Source organism: Nerophis ophidion, linkage group LG22 (assembly GCF_033978795.1).
Source record: "Nerophis ophidion isolate RoL-2023_Sa linkage group LG22, RoL_Noph_v1.0, whole genome shotgun sequence".
NCBI lineage: Eukaryota > Metazoa > Chordata > Actinopteri > Syngnathiformes > Syngnathidae > Nerophis > Nerophis ophidion.
This window is the reverse complement of record NC_084632.1, coordinates 3,369,040-3,391,529: the sequence shown is the minus strand read 5'-3', so window position 1 is coordinate 3,391,529 and position 22,490 is coordinate 3,369,040. Positions and strand designations below refer to the sequence as shown.

Below are 22,490 nucleotides of genomic sequence, written 5' to 3'. Positions count from 1 at the left end.
AATTGTGTGACCCGGATGTGGAGGCCGGAAGTAGCAGAAGCAGAAGCAGCCCCCGCGCACGTGAAGCCAGCCTGCCAGTAAACACACTTTTTAACAAGATGGACGTCACAGAAGTTCCAGTCTCTAAAGATGCGGAAAGGACGAAAAAGAGGAATAAACGTCCGGATAAGAAGAGCGAGGACAAGGCGGAGGACGGCGTCGTGGAAGTGAAAGAAGAGAAAATGGAGGCCGCTTTGCCGCCAACTTTCAGTTTGTCAGAAGTCAAGAACAAACAGCGAAGACATGTCATGTTCGTCAAAATGAAGCAGGAGAAAAGGAAGGTAAAGTCACAATAAAGCTCTAATAAACATGTCATGTTTGTCAAACTGAAGCAGGAGAAAAGGAAGGTAAAGTCACAATAAAGCTCTAATAAACATGTTTGTCAAACTGAAGCAGGAGAAAAGGAAGGTAAAGTCACAATAAAGCTCTAACAAACGTTGATTTACAATCTTATGTTACATTCAGATTGTTGACAAGGCCAACTGTCTTTAATCTAACAACATTCGTACAAATGATGTCTATTTACCGAAACTAACTTCTATGTTAAGCGTTACAGTTAGAGTACTTCAACACAAATGAAAGGTTTTGTAAACTTCTGTCTTGACATTTTAGATTTTACATCAATAACTTTTCCTACAAAGTCAATCAATAATCAGTCAATGTTTATTTATATAGCCCTGAGTAGAGATGCACGGATAGGCAATTATATCATCCGCATCCGGTTCACCAAAGTCGTCATCCACCCGCCGTCCACCCGAACCAACATTTAATCAGGACCGTACCCGCCTTAATCATTCACAGAGCTATTTAAACCTGCTTCACAGAGTCATGATGACAATTGGAGCTGCTAAAGTCCCCGCGACTATTCAATAGCATACGTCCTGATTACAAGAATATGGATGTGCTGTGAAGTCATTGTCTTTGACACCTTAAATAACATTTTCGAACAGATTGTTAGTCCGTCAACATGTTGTGTGCATTTTCCGCAATTGCATGTTCAAGATTGAAAGGCATACTGGGTGATACAGAGTACACTGATGGTTGTGATATAAACAACTTTAACACTTACTAATATGCGCCACGCTGTGAAGCCACACCCGACAAGATTGACAAACACAATTCGGGAGAACATCCTCACAGTAACACAACATAAACGCAACACAACAAATACCAATAATCCTTTGTATTCATGACACTTCCTGAATATATTTTGCACCCCAACCCCGCCCACTTTACAGACGCACAGTAATTGGTGTGGCTTCACAGCGTGGCGCATATTACTAAGAGTGTTAAAATTGTTTATATCACAAGCATTAGTGTACTCTGTGTCACCCAGTATGCCTTGCAGTCGTGTGCGTGTTGCCGCAAAAGCCACACACAACATGATGCTGAACAGACAAGTAGATTGTACATGTTGTAGAAGGCGACAAAGCCAATGGCTTCATAGCACGCCCTAATATTTATTATCTGGGTGACTGCTGGCAGTCATTTAGGAGAATAATAGCGTCTCTTATTGTGTTCTTCGCTTTATGACACGGGTCTTAAATGGCACTATGAATGGCAAAGGATACCGATCACAGAATCATGCATATCAAATATTTCCGGATGGATCAACCGCCACCCGCCCGAATCTAATTAAAATCTATTTTTTCGCCATGTCAACCGCCCGACTCGCGGTTTATCCGCAGATGAGACCGCAAACCGCGCATCTCTAGCCCTGAGTCACCAGTGTCTCAAAGGGCTGCACAAACCACAACGACATCCTCGGTAGAGCCCACATAAGGGCAAGGAAAAACTCACCCCAGTGGGACGTCGATGACAGTGTCAATGATGACTATGAGAAACCTTGGAGAGGTCCACATATGTGGGCAACCCCCCCTCTCTAGGGCAGTGGTTCTCAAATGGGGGTACACGCACCCCTGGGGGTACTTGAAGGTATGCCAAGGGGTACGTGAGATGTTTTTTTAATATTCTAAAAATAGCAACAATTCAAAAATCCTTTATAAATATATTTATTGAATAATACTTCAACAAAATATGAATGTAAGTTCATAAACTGTGAAAAGAAATACAACAATGCAATATTCAGTGTTGACAGCTAGATTTTTTGTGGACATGTTCCATAAATATTGATGTTAAAGATTTATTGTTTTGTGAAGAAATGTTTAGAATGAAGTTGATGAATCCAGATGGATCTCTATTACAATCCCCAAAGAAGGCACTTTAGGTTGATGATTACTTCTATGTGTGGGAGTAATTTATAATTGAATAATTTTTCAACAAGTTTTTAGTTATTTTCATATCTTTTTTTATAAAATAGTTCAAGAAAGACCACTACAACTAAGCAATATTTTGCACTGTTATACCATTTAATAAATCCGAAACTGATGACATAGTGCTGTATTTTACTTCTTCATCTCTTTTTTTCAACCGAAAATGCCTTACTCTGATTAGGGAATACTTGAATTAAAAAAATGTTCACAGGGGGTACATCACTGAAAAAAGGTTCAGAACCACTGCGCTAGGGAACCGAAAGCAATGGATGTCGAGCCGGTCTAACATGATATTGTGAAAGTCCAATCCATCGTGGATCGAACATAACCATGAGAAAAAAAGTCAGTGTAACTTGTGTTTTTGTTGCAGCTAAAGATGCAGATGAAGAAAAAGAGGAAAAAGGAGCAAAAAGCCCTAGGCGACAAGGTAGGTGACGACTTGTGTTTATGTTGAATGTTTCTTCGTGTATGGAAAAAAAAATAGTCAATTGGGTGTAGGGCTGGGCGATATGGCCTTTTATTACAAACCCCGTTTCCGTATGAGTTGGGAAATTGTGTTAGATGTAAATATAAACGGAATACAATGATTTGCAAATCCTTTTCAACCCATATTCAGTTGAATATGCTACAAAGACAACATATTTGATGCTCAAACTCATAAACTTTATTTTTTTTTGCAAATAATAATTAACTTAGAATTTCATGGCTGCAACACGTGCCAAAGTAATTGGGAAAGGGCATGTTCACCACTGTGTTACATTACCTTTTCTTTTAACAACACTCAATAAACATTTGGGAACTGAGGAAACTAATTGTTGAAGCTTTGAAAGTGGAATTCTTTCTCATTGTTGTTTTATGGAGAGCTTCAGTCGTTCATACGCTTCATAATGCGCCACACATTTTCGATGGGAGACAGGTCTGGACTGCAGGCGGGCCAGGAAAGTACCCGCACTCTTTTTTTTAAGAACCCACGTTGTTGTAACACTTGGCTTTGCATTGCCTTGCTGAAATAAGCAGGGGCGTCCATGATAACGTTGCTTGGATGACAACATATGTTGCTCCAAAACCTGTATGGACCATTCAGCATTAATGGTGCCTTCACAGATGTGTAAGTTACCCATGCCTTGGGCACTATTACACCCCCATACCATCACACATGCTGGCTTTTGAACTTTGCGCCTATAACAGTCCAAATAGTTATTTTCCTCTTTGTTCCGGAGGACACCACTTCCACAGTTTCCAAATATAATTTTAAATGTGGGCTCGTCAGACCACGGAACACTTTTCCACTTTGCATCAGTCCATTTTAGATGAGCTCGGGCCCAGCGAAGTCAGCGGCGTTCCTTGGTGGTGTTGATAAAAGGGATTTGCTTTGCATAGTAGAGTTTTAACCTGCACTTACAGATGTAGCGACCAACTTTAGTTACTGACAGTGGTTTTATGAAGTGTTCCGGAGCCCATGTGGTGATATCCTTTACATACCGATGTCGGTTTTTGATGCAGTACCGCCTGAGGGATCAAAGGTCCGTAATATTATCGCTAGCATGCAGTGATTTCTCCAGATTCTCTGAATCTTTTGATGATTTACTAACCGTAAATGATAAAATCCTGAAATTCCTTGCAATAGCTCGTTGAGAAATGTTGTTCTAAAACTGTTCGACAATTTGCTTACAAAGTGGTGACCCTCACCCCATTCTTGTTTATGAATTACTTAGCATTTCATGGGAGCTGTTTTTATAGCCAATCATGGCACCCACCTGTTCCCAATTAGCCCGCACACCTGTGGGATGTTCCAAATAAGTGTTTCATGAGCATTCCTCAACTTTATCAGTATTTATTGCCACTTTTTCCCAACTTATTTGTCACGTGTTGCTGGCATGAAATTCTAAAGTTAATGATTATTTGCAACAAACAATTTTTTTTATCAGTTTGAACATGTAATATGTCGTCTTTGTAGCATATTCAACTGAATATGGGTTGAAAAGGATTTGCAAATCATTGTATTCTGTTTATATTTACATCTAACACAATTTCCCAACTCATATGGAAACGAGGTTTGTATTATATCGCTATTTTTAGGCCATGTCACGATAAACGATATACAGGACTGTCTAAGAAAATTTGAATATTCCTATAAAGTCCTGTATTTTCCGTAATTCAACTAAAATATGAAAATGTCATACATTCTGGATTCATTACACATCAACTGAACTATTGCAAGCCTTTTACTATTTTAATATTGCTGATTATGACACACAGCTTAAGAAAACTCAAAAATACTATCTCAAAAAATTTGAATATTTCCTCACACAAAGTTAAAAAAAAGATTTATAACAGCAAAACAAAGTCAAACATTTGCAAATGTCAATTAATGCACTCTGTACCTGGTTGGGAATCTTTTTGCACGGATTACTGCATGATGTGGCACCTGCTCACAGTGCCAAAACCAGCCGTAACTGGTGTACTGACCATGGCATTACTGTCCTCCATTGGCCTGCCAACTCCCCTGACCGGAACCCCATAGAGAATTTGTGGGGTATCGTGAAGAAGAAGCTGAAAGACACCAGACCCAATAATGCAAATGAGCTGAAGGCCGCTATTGAAGCATCCTGGGCATCCATAACACCTCAGCAATGCCACAGGTCGATTGCCTCCATGCCACGCCGTATTGATGCAGTAATCCGTGCAAAAGGATTCCCAACAAACTACTGAGTGCATTAATTGAAATTTTCAAATGTTTGATTTTGTTTTGCTGTTATAAATCTTGTTTTTTAACTTAGTCTGAGGAAATATTCTATTTTTTTGAGATAGGATTTTTGATTTTTTTTTAAGCTGTATGCCATAATCAGCAATATTAAAATAATAAAAGGCTTGCAATATTTCATTTGATGTGTAATGAATCCATAATGTATGACATTTTCATGTTTTTAGTTGCATTACAGAAAATAAAATACTTTATCACAATATTCAAATTTTCTGAGACAGTCCTGTACATCTGGATATTTTGCCTTAGCCTTGAATAAACACTTGATGCACATAATCACAGCAGTATGATGATTCTATGTGTCTACAATTTGTCGGCGACAAATGTTATTGTCGACTAATCGTTGCGCCCCTACTGCCACTACTGATCATCCATGAGTGATCGGCTGGTACCAATACCAATCCCATGCATTAACAATACCACAAAATAACTAAACAAAAGTAAAAACCACCATTCACTACACTTAAATCCTTTACTTTTTGGCCTCAAAGTCCTCCTGTTTCTACGGAAGTATTCCCTGACTTTGCCAACATTAACAAAAACAACAAAATTATTTGGAAAAAAAAATATTGATCTAATAACTCTAGTATCAATTATATACTAATACTGGTATCGACACCACCAATTTATGGATGGATCTGATGGTACGTGTGGTGTACTGACTGTGACAATGCTGACACACCAACAGTTGTCTATTATTAATACACTTAGTCATTTCCTGTAAACAACTGCTTACTTTCATCTGTAACATGCTTCCATCTACACTTTACTAAACACTTATTTCTTCCCATGTTCCGAGCTAAGTTAGTTCTGCTCATAGCATGCCTGATCCTGGTTTGCTCTCGGTGTGAAAAGCGTTTAGCCTCGTCCTCCAGTGAAGATAATACTTGACAATGATGCAAAGAAACTAATACATGTAGTTGATTAGGGATGCACCGAAATGAAAATTTGTGGCCGACGCCGAATAAAATTTAAACGCTTTGCCGAAGGCCGAATTTCGAATAATGAATGCAGTTTTTCACAATTTTTTAAATATTGCATAAATAGCCTAGAATAAATATTTAGACATGTTTTTCAAATAAAGTAATTTTTTATTGAATATCGAAAAATGTTTTAATATTCCAGTAGTCTTTGCTTTTCAAAAAAAGCACAGTTTTTCATTTATATTAGGCCTTCAAACAAAACATGCATTCCAAAAAAAAATGAAGTGCATTAAAGTGGATAAACCCACAACAAATGAATTATTGTCCTTTTGGCAAAAGTCTGCTTAGCCACAGTAGATATGCTAATAATGTAAACAGAAGGCTCAAGTAAATCTCAATTAAGTGTGTGCTTGTAACCTCATACACTTATACAGGTAGCCTACACAACAGGCTAATAATGTAAACAAGGCTCAAGTAAATCTCAATAAGTGTGTGCTTGTAACCTCATACACTTATACAGGTAGCCTACACAACAGGCTAATAATGTGAACAGAGGCCCCACTAAATCTCAATAAGTGTGTGCTTGTAACCTCATACACTTATACAGGTAGCCTACACAACAGGCTAATAATGTAAACAGAGGCCCCAATAAATCTCAATAAGTGTGTGCTTGTAACCTCATACACTTATACAGGTACACAACATATCCCAACGTCACTGCACATTGATTGATTGCGTCACCGCATCAAAAAATTGCGTCACACGCCACTATTCGGCCTTGTTTTTAACTCATTCCACCGAAGGCCGAATGTGGCTTTTTTTGCCATATTCGGCCGAATATATTCGGTTACCGATTAATCGGTGCATCCCTAGTTATTATTATCAATGTAATCATTAGATGCTATTCTCCTGTCGGCCAGAGAAGACCGGTGTTTGTGATCGGTGTTAAAAGAAATGTATCTGCAATAACCGATCAAAAACTTTTCCAGGATGACTGGCCGATACAGATCGTTGGCTGATAAATCGGCACATCCTTAATCATCAGACTTGTCAGCGTCTGGTTCTGCTTTAAAGAAACTTTCAAAGGTCTTTGAATACCTAAAACTTATCATTATCTAAAAAGTTATACAAGTCAAATTTTAAAAATAAGTACAAAATTACATGTAAAGAAAGAAAAACTTCAAATATTAAGAATAGTGTTATTAGCAGTGAATACAATAAGCAATTATAGAATAAAAATTAAAAACCCAAGAAGAGTTTAAAATGCTCATTAAAAATGTGTGCCTTGTTTGGCATAAAAATAGTTCACCGATGTGTGACCCAATGTTTTTTATTCTTTTTGCCCCTCATATAGGCGCCGCCAAAACAAGTCCCCAAGACGATAGAAAACCAGCGAGTCTACGACGAGACCACAGTAGACCCAGAAGATGAGGAGGTTCTGTCCTGTCTCGCTGAGCGTAGTCCAGCTCTCCTCTTTTCTGATGCATTCTGCCATTTGCTGGATCCTCTTTAGGTTGCATTTGACGAAGCCACGGACGAGTTCTCCGCCTACTTCAACGGGCTGACTAACCCCAAAGTGCTCATCACCACTTCAGACCGACCCAGAGGGGTGAGCGCCTGTCACGTCAACAAGCACTTGTGCTGTTCCAAAGCTTCAGGGTGCTCTTCTGTGTCCTGCAGAGGACGGTGAAGTTCTGTCGGCAGCTGGCCACCGTCATCCCAGACGCCCACGTCTACTACAGGAGAGGCCTGGCCCTCAAGAAGATCATTCCTCAGTGCGTGGCCAGGAACTTCACTTACCTCCTAGTCATCAACGAGGACCGCAGAGTGCCCAGTATCCTCTCTTTATCGTGTTTCATGTTGTCAACATAGTGCCAGTATCCTCTCTTTGTAGTGATTCATGTAGTCAACATAGTGCCAGTATCCTCTCTTTATAGTGATTCATATAGTCAACATAGTGCCAGTATCCTCTCTTTATAGTGATTCATATAGTCAACATAGTGCCAGTATCCTCTCTTTATAGTAATTCATGTAGTCAACATAGAGCCAGTATCCTCTCTTTATAGTGATTCATGTAGTCAACATAGTGCCAGTATCCTCTCTTTATAGTGCTTCATGTTGTCAACATAGTGCCAGTATCCTCTCTTTATAGTGCTTCATGTTGTCAACATAGTGCCAGTATCCTCTCTTTATAGTGTTTCATGTTGTCAACATAGTGCCAGTATCCTCTCTTTATAGTGCTTCATGTTGTCAACATAGTGCCAGTATCCTCTCTTTATAGTGATTCATGTTGTCAACATAGTGCCAGAATCCTCTCTTTATTGTGTTTCATGTTGTCAACATAGTGCCAGTATCCTCTCTTTATAGTGCTTCATGTTGTCAACATAGTGCCAGTATCTTCTCTTTATAGTGCTTCATGTTGTCAACATAGTGCCAGTATCCTCTCTTTATAGTGCTTCATGTTGTCAACATAGTGCCAGTATCCTCTCTTTATAGTGCTTCATGTTGTCAACATAGTGCCAGTATCTTCTCTTTATAGTGCTTCATGTTGTCAACATAGTGCCAGTATCCTCTCTTTATAGTGCTTCATGTTGTCAACATAGTGCCAGTATCCTCTCTTTATTGTGTTTCATGTTGTCAACATAGTGCCAGTATCCTCTCTTTATAGTGCTTCATGTTGTCAACATAGTGCCAGTATCCTCTCTTTATTGTGTTTCATGTTGTCAACATAGTGCCAGTATCCTCTCTTTATAGTGCTTCATGTTGTCAACATAGTGCCAGTATCCTCTCTTTATAGTGCTTCATGTTGTCAACATAGTGCCAGTATGCTCTCTTTATAGTGCTTCATGTTGTCAACATAGTGCCAGTATCCTCTTTATAGTGCTTCATGTTGTCAACATAGTGCCAGTATCCTCTCTTTATAGTGCTTTATCTTGTCAACATAGTGCCAGTATCCTCTCTTTATAGTGCTTCATGTTGTCAACATAGTGCCAGTATCCTCTCTTTATTGTGTTTCATGTTGTCAACATAGTGCCAGTATCCTCTCTTTATAGTGCTTCATGTTGTCAACATAGTGCCAGTATCCTCTCTTTATAGTGCTTCATGTTGTCAACATAGTGCCACTAGCCTCTCTTTATAGTGCTTCATGTTGTCAACATAGTGCCACTAGCCTCTCTTTATAGTGCTTCATGTTGTCAACATAGTGCCAGTATCCTCTCTTTATAGTGCTTCATGTTGTCGAAATAGTGCCACTAGCCCCTCTTTATAGTGCTTCATGTTGTCAATATTTACTAACATAGTGCCAGTATTGTCTTTTTATAGTGCTTCATGTTGTCAATATTTACCAACAGTACCAGTATCATCTCTTTATAGTGCTTCATGTTGGTCAGTTTTTACTAACAGTGTCTGTGTCATCTCTTTATAGTGCTTCATGTTGTCAATATTTACTAACATAGTGCCAGTATTGTCTTTTTATAGTGCTTCATGTTGTCAATATTTACGAACATAGTGCCACTATCATCTCTTTATAGTACTTATAGTTTACTTACTTATAGTTTACTAAGTACTATATAAGTACTTTATAGTACTATTGAATGTTGGTATTAACATAAGTTTTCACTATTAACACTTCTCCAAACAATAAAATGTCCACTTAGGTGACATTATTGCCATTGCAACTCGTATTTGAGGTCTAAAAGTGATGCAAGTGATCTTCCTTAACAAGTTTCAAGATGGATTGGTTCTTTGTCACCTGCCTGAAGGACCCACCGCACACTTCAAGGTCAGCAGCGTTCGACTGCGTAAGGAAATGAAGGCAAGTTTCAAATCACACATTATTTTGGCTTACTGTTGATTCTAGGAACGTTACATCACTGTTTTCTTGCTTAGCATTTAGGATTGTAAGGAATGACTTTTTTCACTATGTGCTTATGTTTTTTTAGTAAATCTAATTTATTATTATTATTATTAGACTCCTCTTTGTCTTGCTTTGCTTTAAAGAAACTTCCATTGTTTCAGCTTTTTCCAAAAGAGTCCTAAAAGAACAGTTGTTTGGGGGTCTTATTTGAAATAAATGAAAAAACAGGAAATAATCCTTTAAGTCTAAAACCCGAGTTACTCACTCGTCATGACAAGCCAAATGAAAAGTATGGAGGTTAATTTGTGGGGTTTTTTTGCAAATACATAATGATGATAAGTTTTACATCAAAAATGTTGGCAATTTAATTGAATGAAAATGTGTGCGTTAAAAAATTCAGTGTAACAAAACCTGTGCAGAAATATATTTGTTGCTCCACACATTCAGACAAGAGACGGGTACTGAATTCGGTACTTTTATAGGATCTGACCAAATTCCTTCAGTGTTGATTCATATGAAATTAAATGGTGCCCCATTTCAATACCTTGTGCTTGCACGCCCCGTGAAGTTGCAGACTGTATGTCTCGTGTAAACAATCAGTCCAGCAGCACTCGGCCCAACTCCCTCTGAGTCAGGGGTGTCCAAACTTTTTCCACTCAGGGCCACACACTGAAAAATCTAACCCTAACCATTTTCATATGTTTTTATTTCAAAAACCGATACAATATATGTGTAAAAAAATACATATAGGCCTCCACTCAGGCTTGATCCCAGGGACCCCAAAGGATTTTGGTCAAAAAATATTTAAAATGTGTCATTATTTTGTATTATTGTTATTCAAGGTTTAAATCTCTAGATCAACATTAGGTCTATCTGTCAATATAACGTTTTTAAAGATTTAAGTTGTATGCCCTTAAAGAAAATAATAGCCTGCATGGCAGCTTTGTGTTATTAGAGTGAACATTGCAACATTTTCTTGTCACATTTCACCTGTTTACTCATTTATACCACTTTTTCTGTTTTTTATTTTTTTAATCGTATTTTTAGAATGTGCTTAGGGCCGTTGAAAAATTACCTGCCGGCCGCAAATGGCCCCCGGGCCGCACTTTGGACATCCCTACTCTAAGTAATGTTGTATTTTTAAATACCAACAAAGAAAAATATGCTTGGTAGAAAAAATGCTCCACTTCCCCAAAATGTGCTAGTTTGATGCTAATTTACATTGGACATGCCATAGACAGGCTAATATTAGCATTAGCGATTTTACATAGCGATTTCAACAAATTTAGTAATGAAAGCTACAACTAAGAGGAATGTTACAATCAAACAACTGGTGTGTAATAAGCCTAATACTTAGTGTAAACACTTTGCGGGGCACAAAATAACAATCAAATTCATGGAAAAAGCTACTTTCTAGTTAGAAGACATATCGTTGATAGCCCATACCAGTGTTGCCCAAAGTAGGGCCAAATTTGGCCCGTCATGTCATTTAATTTGGCCCGCTAAAGGGTGGCTAACAAATGTAATATATGTTTATACTGACACAATCATTCATGGCATGTCCGTAAGACTATACTGTAAAAAGTCAGTTCATTTTACTCTAAAAAGCTGGCACCTCAGTCGCCAGATATCTCATTTAAATCATCAGTGATACTATTTTTCCATTTACAGTAATGCACTGTAAAAAGATGGAACGTAGACTATACTGTATAAAAGTAGCAACTCGGCCACTAGAAAGTTGCGGTAAAATTAACATTGTTGCTGTTTTTCCATTCATAGCAAGGCACTTAAAAAATGGCCAAAGATTTTATGGTAAAAAAACTGGCATGACGGTCACCAGAATTTTTACCTAAAATCAGCGGAACATTTTCTATTTAATTTGCAGTACTTTGGTGTAAAAACCATGGTCAAATTCTGGTGACTGAGCTTCATCGTAAAATATATAGATTTAGTTTTTTATAGCCATATTAGTTGCATTTGAATTTTGGAACCCCTGCTCTACGGTGAAGTTGTGACATTTTGAGAAGGGTAATCGAGCTCATGTCCTCTAATGAAAACCTAAACGCTTCGAAATGTCCGTATTGAATTGGTAAACCATTGGATAAAATATGTAGGAGGAGCTGACTAGAGAACAACACCTGGAAAAGGCCAAAATACGCAGAAAATTGTCTTTGATTATTTTGAGGTTTACATGAAAGATGCAGAGTAAGACATTTGAAAAATAATAAAACAACTTTAAAATGGACCCTGAAGCGGACGGGTAGCCAATGCAGCGACTTTAAAACTGGTGTAATGTGCTCATGCAGTCTGGTCCATGTCAGCACGCCTGCAGCTGAGCCTTGTAATAATTGTTGACTTCTGCTATTCTTTTTGCATCTCTGTTTGACTTGTGGACCATTTGCACATTTTAACTTTGGCCCTGGGAGGCAAAAGTGTTGGGGACAACTATTGCCATCTAATGTTTTGGAAGTCCAACTGCATTGCAAGTGAGACTCAAATGTAATAATAAAACAAGATATAACAACTGTTATCATAATAAGCTCATTTTCAATTGTTAGAAACAAATAACATTTATTAACACACACAAAAGTACTGAAAATGTATGCTGTTGAGTACCTGTATCAATTCAAATGTGAACGATACCCATCCCTACTCAAGACTCACTTCAGGTAAATGAAGACTGAAGCGCTTCACTTCTAAGACAGGATCGATAGCTTCAGTCATAATTTTCTGGAAGTGAGTCTTGAGTTTTGAATCAAATAATATTTCTGCACTGAATTGTTTTACAGTGAATTTTGAAACACGGTATTTTAACAAACAGAATTTTTAAACACATTTTCCTGACAAATTTGTATTCACAAAATTTCAACGCAAAAAATTCAGTTACATAAATTCAACATAAAAAAAGTTTTCTTAATGAAGACACAAATTACCGTGTTTTCTGGACTATAGAGCGCACAGGTATATAAGCCGCTGGAAAAATAGTTTTCCATATATTAATTGCAGATATTCATGTTGTGAAATGTGTTATTTAAACAGACATATTCTATAAATGTTTATTTTACAGAATATTTCAAGATTTTATAAAATATATTTTATAAAATATATATAAAAATATATATACAATATATTTTATATTGTTTTTTAAAATATTTATAGAATATACTTTAATTGTTTCCAAATGATGTGTGTAACACGGCAGTAAAACAGCTGTTGAAACAAAACAGAAGTCATCGTCATGGACCCACTAGCTGCGCAAGCTAGCTCTCCAACCAGCTAAACAGACTGAATAACTCGTGACACGACACGGCATTTTGGTGAATATACTGAGGAATTTGTGAAACACTAACAATACATAAGAATGTGTTCGTATTCTTAACTTACAACGGCAGACACTCGTAGACATGTTGGCATATTAGCTAATGCTCACGACGCTAACTTGGTTACTTTACGATAGCACATATGCATGAAAACACTCCTACAGACATCACACATTGGACGCTTTAGTAAGTACGAATAGTTTTAGGTATATTGTAAAACTAACAAACGATGCTTGGCGTGATGAATGAAAAATCCATACGCGGAGAAACGCTATGGACGACTAAAAGACGGAAAAGCACTTGAATCCTAAAAAACACTGTACCTGCGCCACTTAAGCACATTGTCCAGTTTCTAGTGAGAACTAGAAACACACAATCCTCCACCAGGGGGCAGTGTAGCGTACCCAGATGTATAACATATGTTGCACAATCAGCCTTTTCATATAAAGCGATAAAGGAATGGCACGACCTCACAACACACTTGAAAAGTCTAACAGATGATTCTTCATTCACAACTGAAGTTAAAAAGTGGCTTTGGAGCAATCAAAGCTGCTCACACGGTCACTAAGGTGGCCACTATGATTGACACATCAACTTAATGTGTATTATATTTATCCATGACAGCATTTTTGTTGTAAATAGTGAGGTGTGTCTGTTAAAATCATTGTTGTTTTTACAAATGATGACAGATGTGAGCAAGAGCATGTATTGTCTTTGTGTGATTATGTAAATGTATATTAAGTATATGTCAATTAAAGGGCATTTTATGACTTTTCTTAATTTGATTACATGCTATGGTATGCCCATCCATCCTATGGTATGATTTTATTGTCATAATTTTATTGCATTATTTTGTATACCTTTAATTTAGGGAGCCAGGGACTGCAGATGGAAACTAGCTATTTAGCTATAATCTGGTACACAACATATCTGTCTTTGAACTTAATGTTTTTGTGCGTTGTCCCTTCAAATAAAGACTTTTACGGTTGAAAGCTCAATCTAAACAGAAGGGCATCGCATCACCTGCAGAGAGTGAAGTCGGCCAATAGATGGCGCCATAGCAATAACACACTTTTTCAGTGTCTTTGCTTGTTTTCTTAAAAACTATTTGCTTTATGGCCGCCAGCGAAGAATAAATGAGCCACATTGTTTTTTGTTTAAAGCGTGGCAAAAAAAAAAACGACTTTCGTCCGGAATTGATGGTAACTAGAGATGTCCGATAATATTGGACTGCCGATATTATCGGCTGATAAATGCTTTAAAATGTAACATCGGGAATTATCGTATCGGTTTCAAAAAGTCATTTTATGACGTTTTAAAACCCCGATGTACGGAGTGGTACATGGACGTAGGGAAAAGTACAGAGCGCCAATAAACCTTCTAGGGACTGCCTTTGCGTGTCGGCCCAATCACATTATATCTATAGCATTTCACACACTTAAGTGAATGCAATGAATACTTGGTCAACAGCCATACAGGTCACACTGAGGGTGGCCGTATAAACAACTTTTAACACTGTTAGAAATATGCGCCACACTGTGAACCCACACCAAACAAGAATGACAAACCAATTTCGGGAGAACATCCGCACCGTAACAAAACATAAACACAATCAATCAATCAATCAATGTTTATTTATATAGCCCCAAATCACAAATGTCTCTAAGGACTGCACAAATCATTACGACTACAACATCCTCGGAAGAACCCACAAAAGGGCAAGGAAAACTCACACCCAGTGGGCAGGGAGAATTCACATCCAGTGGGACGCCAGTGACAATGCTGACTATGAGAAACCTTGGAGAGGACCTCAGATGTGGGCAACCCCCCCCCCCCCCCCTCTAGGGGACCGAAAGCAATGGATGTCGAGCGGGTCTAACATGATACTGTGAAAGTTCAATCCATAGTGGCTCCAACACAGCCGCGAGAGTTCAGTTCAAAGCGGATCCAAGACAGCAGCGAGAGTCCCGTCCACAGGAGACCATCTCAAGCGGAGGCGGATCAGCAGCGTAGAGATGTCCCCAATCGATACAGGCGAGCGGTCCATCCTGGGTCCCGACGAGCGGTCCATCCTGGGTCTCGACTCTGGACAGCCAGTACTTCATCCATGGTCATCGGACCGGACCCCCTCCACAAGGGAGGGGGGACATAGGAGAAAGAAAAGAAGCGGCAGATCAACTGGTCTAAAAAGGAGGTCTATTTAAAGGCTAGAGTATACAGATGAGTTTTAAGGTGAGACTTAAATGCTTCTACTGAGGTAGCATCTCGAACTGTTACCGGGAGGGCATTCCAGAGTACTGGAGCCCGAACGGAAAACACAACAAAACAAATACCCAGGACCGCTTGCAGCACTAACTCTTCCGGAACGCTAAAATGTACACCAGGGAGAGCATGTCCTAAATTCCAAGCTGCTGTATTGAGGCATGTTAAAAAAAATAATGCACGTTGTGACTTCAATAATAAATATGGCAGTGCCATGTTGGCATTTATTTTCCATAACTTGAGTTGATTTATTTTGGAAAACCTTGCTACATTGTTTAATGCATCTGGCGGGGCATCTCAACAAAATTAGGCATAATAATGTGTTAATTCCACAACTGTATATTTCGGTATGGGTTGATATCGGAATCGGTATTTAAGAGTTGGACAATATCGGATATTGGCAAAAAAGCCATTATCGGACATCTGTAATGGTAACCTTCATAGAGAAGTGATTCATTTAATGTGATGGCTGATTAATGATAGCCAGCGAGCCTTGTGGGTCGTTGACTCTCCGCAGCAAGAGCAGAGTGAGACCGGGACAATGGAGCCAACTGGACCTGGCCTTGTTTGGGATGGTTAAGTCAAATGTCGAAATGATGGTGACTTTTTTTTTATGTGCAGCTGACTTTCTGCAATATTTTCAAGTGTTTGTTGCCAACTCGTGAATGATGTGTCCCCACAGAGACGAGGGAAGGAGCCCACTGAACACTTTCCCGAAGTCATCCTCAACAACTTCAGCACCCGTTTGGGTCACAGCATCGGCCGAATGTTTGCCGCTCTCTTCCCTCAGAAGCCACATTTTGTGGGTCGCCAGGTGGCCACCTTCCACAACCAGAGAGACTTTGTCTTCTTCCGCTTCCACAGGTGAGCCTTCCGCCTCGCCTGCTGCTCGCCACACAACTCACCTGCTCACACTTGTGAAGGTACATCTTCAAGAACGAGAAGAAGGTGGGCATTCAGGAGCTGGGACCTCGCTTCACCCTCAAGCTGCGCTCGCTACAGACCGGAACCTTCGACTCCAAGTTTGGCGAGTACGAGTGGGTCCTGAAGGTCAGTGTGCTTCTCATCGTCACTCCAATCCAAGTTAGAACACTTTTTGACGGGACTGTCAGCTTGTTGTTCCTAATCTGTACAGCAGATGGCAACGTAACTCTGGCTCTTTATTTTATTTTGCCCATCATTAACAAGCTTTATGTAAGACAAAAAACACATTTTTCTATGCATTCCATCCATCCATTTTCTACCGCTTATTCCCTTTGGGGTCGCGGGGGGCGCTGGTGCCTATCTCAGCTACAATCTGGTGGAAGGCAGGGTACCATGAATTGATTAACGTGGACCCCGACTTAAACAAGTTGAAAAACTTATTGGGGTGTTACCATTTAGTGGTCAATTGTAGGGAATATGTACTGAACTGTGCAATCTACTAATAAAAGTATCAATCAATCAATCAAAACACCCTGGACAAGTAGCCGCCTCATCGCAGTCTATGCATTCTAATTTGTCAAATACCACTCACACTATTCCTTCCGCCCATAATCCCTTTAGAAACATCCCAAAACTGCCATTTACATCTCATGAGCTGGATATTAGCTATATTATAATAGGCGCTAACGCCGAGGAACTACTTTTGGCGGCGCTGTGATCACCGTGAGCTAACGAGCTTACGCTGCTATATTGACATTGAGCTGCTGCAACGCCTCATAGTTGGTGAAAGTTCATTCTAGATTTTAAATCATGCTTCATCCTTGGATATTAGAAGGTTGTGGGCATAAACCGAGAAGTTGGTCAACTTTGACATCCAACTTGTATCCAAAGACATGACATATATACTTACATCATGTTTATATTGCATGTTATTATGAATGTTACTACATGACATATATACTTACATCATGTTTATATTGCATGTTATTATGAATGTTACTACATGACATATATACTTACATCATGTTTATATTGCATGTTATTATGAATGTTACTACATGACATATATACTTACATCATGTATATATTACATCTTATTATGAATGTTACTACATGACATATATACTTACATCATGTTTATATTGCATGTTATTATGAATGTTACTACATGACATATATACTTACATCATGTATATATTACATCTTATTATGAATGTTACTACATGACATATATACTGCAGTGGGAGAGTGGCCGTGCGCAACCCGAGGATCCCTGGTTCAAATCCCACCTAGTACCAACCTCGTCACGTCCGTTGTGTCCTGAGCAAGACACTTCACCCTTGCTCCTGATGGGTGCTGGTTAGCGCCTTGCATGGCAGCTCCCTCCATCAGTGTGTGAATGTGTGTGTGAATGGGTAAATGTGGAAGTAATGTCAAAGCGCTTTGAGTACCTTGAAGGTAGAAAAGCGCTATACAAGTAAAACCCATTTATTTATTTATTTATTTACATGTTATTATGAATGTTACTACATTACGTATTTCCTTGAATTGCCGCCGGGGCGCTAATTAATTTAAAACCTCTTCTCACCCCTGCGCTTACCAAAGGCATGCGGTAAAAGTAAGCATGCGCTAATTATTTTGAAACCTCTTCTCACTCCGACACTTACCAAAGGTATGCAGTAAAAATTTGAGTATGATGTAAGCTTGGACCTTAAATCCTACTGAATAGCTCTTTATCTTCTTCCTTTTATGCGATTTCAAATTACCGGTATTGAAATCAGCCTCCTCCATTTTGAAAATGATGGAAGGGGAAGTGTCACTCGTGACGCCACGAGTTTGACCAGGCGGTAATACTAAGCATGCGCTAATTATTTTGGAAGCGAGTTTGACCCAGCAGTAATTCAAGGCAGGCGCATACTATATACCTGACGGCAGTTCAAGGAAATACGGTACTTACATCATGTATATATCACAAGTTATTATGAATGTTACTACATGTTTTTTATATATATATATATATATATATATATATATATATATATATACTTACAGTGTGTACAGGTGGAACCTATAAAATTAGAATATTAGATTTATTAAAAGAATTCGTCCTACAAGATGAAAGTAATATATGACAGGATCGTTACATGCAGTTCAATATATTTCAAACCTTCTTTTGATATCATTTTGATGATTATGGCTTACAGTTAATAAAAAACTCAAATTGAAAATCTCAGAAAATGTGGGTTTTTAAAAAACAACCATGATCATCAACATTTCAATAAATAAAAGCTAGACATGATTCACTTGGTGTGTAATATCACATATTAGTTTCATATTTGAAGTACAATTGCAGAAATGGATGAACTTTCATATAAAATAAAACTTCGCCTGAGGTTTCCTTTACAACACTTTAATGGCGGAAAATATCAAATTCCCGTTACATGATCGTTAGCCACCTCTTGCTTGCAATTTTTTATGATTTAGAATGCATAAAACAGAGAAAGACATAAGTCTTCTCGTCTCACATAAAGATTGTGATTGATTAACAAGATTAATAAATCAGTTCCCCTTTAAGACCTCATGTACACCTGGTTTGCCAGAGAATAAGAAGACTTGGGATCATTGGAAGTAATTTAAAAAAATAAATGAATACATCTGGTCTTTTTGAACCCTTTTGTAGAATGTAACATGATATCATCTGTCACTCATTTCAGCGAGCAGCAGGTCCTCACGCTGACAGGCTAGTGACATCTAAAGAAAAAACTCAAAGAAGCAGGGCTGGGCGATACGGCTGAAAACTGTATCACGATATTGACAATTGATATTTTTATGAACTATGGAAATTAAGGAGTTGGAGAAAAATATTTCATTAGAAATGTAATTTACTGTGATTATAATCCGTTAGCTATCAAGGCTGAAAAGAAATGTCAACACAAGCATGAAAACTCTCCAACAATGTCAACATAATATTTAAATAGCACTGAACATTTAACTATAACATCTTAAAAATCATGAATATGTAAGCAATGCTTCAGAAAGTGTGAGAACATGTAAACATAGAAACATGAGAAGAAGTATTTGACTGCAGGTTTAGTGGCAGGAAGTTACAGCTGTGCTCTAAAGGGTGAGCACGGCTAAGGTGGTGTGGTGTTACGAGTCTTGCCTTGCAGACCACATTGGTCTGACTACGGTCCGTTTTTGAAAATATCCAAAAAAAAACCTGTAATGGAGACTTTTCCTCTTTGATCCCTTATTTCGTTCTGACCATGAAGGAAAACATTTTTATCAAACGCATTTTTTATTTTATTGATTAAGTGTCCATCGCAATATCGTTTTATCGCCCAGCTCCAGACAGAAGTTGATTAGTATTTGTTTTTCTCACATGCTTCATGGCACATTATGCAGATGAGTCAATGACACCCTTTACCCTCTCTTCTGTTTCCAGCGCCATGAAATGGACGCCTGCAGGCGCAAGTTCCAGCTGTGAATTCTACAACATGTTGGCTATTCCCACACTAAATGACTTCATTGGAAAACCTCACACTCGATGCGATCGCTCCTCACAATATGGATGACATGCCAAGTCACAATGTACATTTCTGTGAGTAATAACTTAGGCTTTCTATTTGTGCGATCGCTCCTCACAACATGGATGAATTACAAAAGTTACAATGTACATTTCTGAGTAATAACTTAGGCTTTCTATTCATGCGATCGCTCCTCACAACATGGATGAATTACAAAAGTTACAATGTACATTTGTGTGAGTAATAACTTAGGCTTTTATATTCATGCGATCGCTCCTCACAACATGGATGACATGCCAAGTCACAATGTACATTTCTGTGAGTAATAACTTAGGCTTTCTATTCATGCGATCGCTCCTCACAACATGGATGAAATACAAAAGTCACAATGTTCATTTGTGTGAGTAATCTAGTAGTCTTTGTATTTATGCGATTGTTCCTCACATTATAGATGAAATACAAAAAGTCACAGTGTACATTTGTGTTATAAATTAGTCTTTTTATTCATGCGATCGCTCCTCACAACATGGATGAAATACAAAAGTCACAATGTACATTTGTGAGTAATCTAGTAGTCTTTGTATTTATGCGATTGCTCCTCACATTACAGATGAAATACAAAAAGTCACAGTGTACATTTGTGTTATAAATTAGTCTTTTTATTCATGCGATCGCTCCTCACAACATGGATGAAATACAAAAGTCACAATGTACATTTGTGAGTAATCTAGTAGTCTTTGTATTTATGCGATTGCTCCTCACAATATAGATTGAATACAAAAAGTCAGTGTACGTTTGTGAGTAATTAAGTAGTCTTTGTATTCCTGCGATCGCTCCTCACAAGAAAGATGAAATACAAAAAGTCACAGAGTACATTTGTGGAAGTAATTAAGAAGTCATTAAAATCTTGCTATCACAAAGCAATTCCTGACATCTGGAACTTTCCAGAGTAAAAGCATTTTAAAAACAACTAAGTCCAAATAAGACAGGAAATAATCCACCAAGTAGAAGTGATCGCTCGACATCTTATCTGAGAAGAGGAGGAGCAATCGCGATAGAAATGTTGTGCTCTGAGCGACTGAGCCATGAAATGAAAGTGAAAACATGATTTCACTCATCAAAAAGTTTCTTCTTTGTGTTTGATTCCCTGAAGGTGAGATAGTGATGTGAACATGAATATAAAACTAAGTCTTCCTGACCAGTGACATCTTGAAGGTGCAGCAGGTATGTCTCAGCTGCATCAGGAAAAAAGCTCTGATTTGCTTGAAGTGGTTTGGCGCGAGCTGTTGGTTCACACGTAAACATTAGTGATGTGTGGATCGATACTGAAATATCCACACTGCCGATACCAGATCTTTATGCGCCAATATCCATCCTCACAATAAAATATTGATACTTTAGTTTATACTTTTCCCACCAAAAATGTCACAGAGTATGCAGAAGACATGTTGATGTTGGTTATTAAAAACAGATATTGTGTATTACATGTGACTAAGTACATTATTATTATTATTATTAGTTACAACTTTTTCTCTTGACGTATTAATGTTTTTGTCCTACATTTCGACTTTTATTTTTTTCCCGTGTGAGAATAAAATAATAATATTTATGTTCAATTATATCATGACTTTATTAAGTTACTTTTTTTTTTAATACACTAAACTTTGGTCACATTTCAAATATGTACTTATATTGGTCACATCTAGTCTTAGACTTATATTGGTCACATCTAGTCTTAGACTTATATTGGTCACATCTAGTCTTAGACTTATATTGGTCACATCTAGTCTTAGACTTATATTGGTCACATCTAGTCTTAGACTTATATTGGTCACATCTAGTCTTAGACTTATATTGGTCACATCTAGTCTTAGACTTATATTGGTCACATCTAGTCTTAGACTTATATTGGTCACATCTAGTCTTAGACTTATATTGGTCACATCTAGTCTTAGACTTATATTGGTCACATCTAGTCTTAGACTTATATTGGTCACATCTAGTCTTAGACTTATATTGGTCACATCTAGTCTTAGACTTATATTGGTCACATCTGGTCTTAGACTTATATTGGTCACATCTAGTCTTAGACTTATATTGGTCACATCTAGTCTTAGACTTATATTGGTCACATCTAGTCTTAGACTTATATTGGTCACATCTGGTCTTAGACTTATATTGGTCACATCTAGTCTTAGACTTATATTGGTCACATCTAGTCTTAGACTTATATTGGTCACATCTAGTCTTAGACTTATATTGGTCACATCTGGTCTTAGACTTATATTGGTCACATCTGGTCTTAGACTTATATTGGTCACATCTAGTCTTAGACTTATATTGGTCACATCTAGTCTTAGACTTATATTGGTCTCATCTGGTCTTAGACTTATATTGGTCACATCTAGTCTTAGACTTATATTGGTCACATCTAGTCTTAGACTTATATTGGTCTCATCTGGTCTTAGACTTATATTGGTCACATCTAGTCTTAGACTTATATTGGTCACATCTGGTCTTAGACTTATATTGGTCACATCTAGTCTTAGACTTATATTGGTCACATCTAGTCTTAGACTTATATTGGTCTCATCTGGTCTTA

General features: G+C 38.0%; 1 protein-coding gene across 1 annotated transcript; it reads left to right on the top strand.

Annotated features, from left to right (window-relative positions):
- On the top strand, window positions 1-21,372 carry rpf1 (ribosome production factor 1 homolog). Its single transcript, XM_061883027.1, has 9 exons — window positions 1-320; window positions 2,683-2,739; window positions 7,354-7,434; window positions 7,513-7,608; window positions 7,680-7,833; window positions 9,731-9,813; window positions 16,120-16,301; window positions 16,361-16,487; window positions 19,807-21,372. Exons 1-9 carry the CDS (start codon window positions 99-101, stop codon window positions 19,846-19,848), a joined length of 1,044 nt encoding a protein of 347 aa, XP_061739011.1. The 5' UTR covers window positions 1-98; the 3' UTR covers window positions 19,849-21,372.
- Window positions 21,373-22,490: the final 1,118 nt, after the last annotated feature.

Coding starts and splice junctions, on each gene's coding strand:
- rpf1 (XM_061883027.1), top strand. CDS start 99: ATGGACGTCACAGAAGTTCCAGTCTCTAAAGATGCGGAAAGGACGAAA. Junction 7,609..7,679: donor CTTCAGACCGACCCAGAGGG/GTGAGCGCCTGT, acceptor TGTGTCCTGCAG/AGGACGGTGAAGTTCTGTCG. Junction 7,834..9,730: donor CGAGGACCGCAGAGTGCCCA/GTATCCTCTCTT, acceptor ACAAGTTTCAAG/ATGGATTGGTTCTTTGTCAC.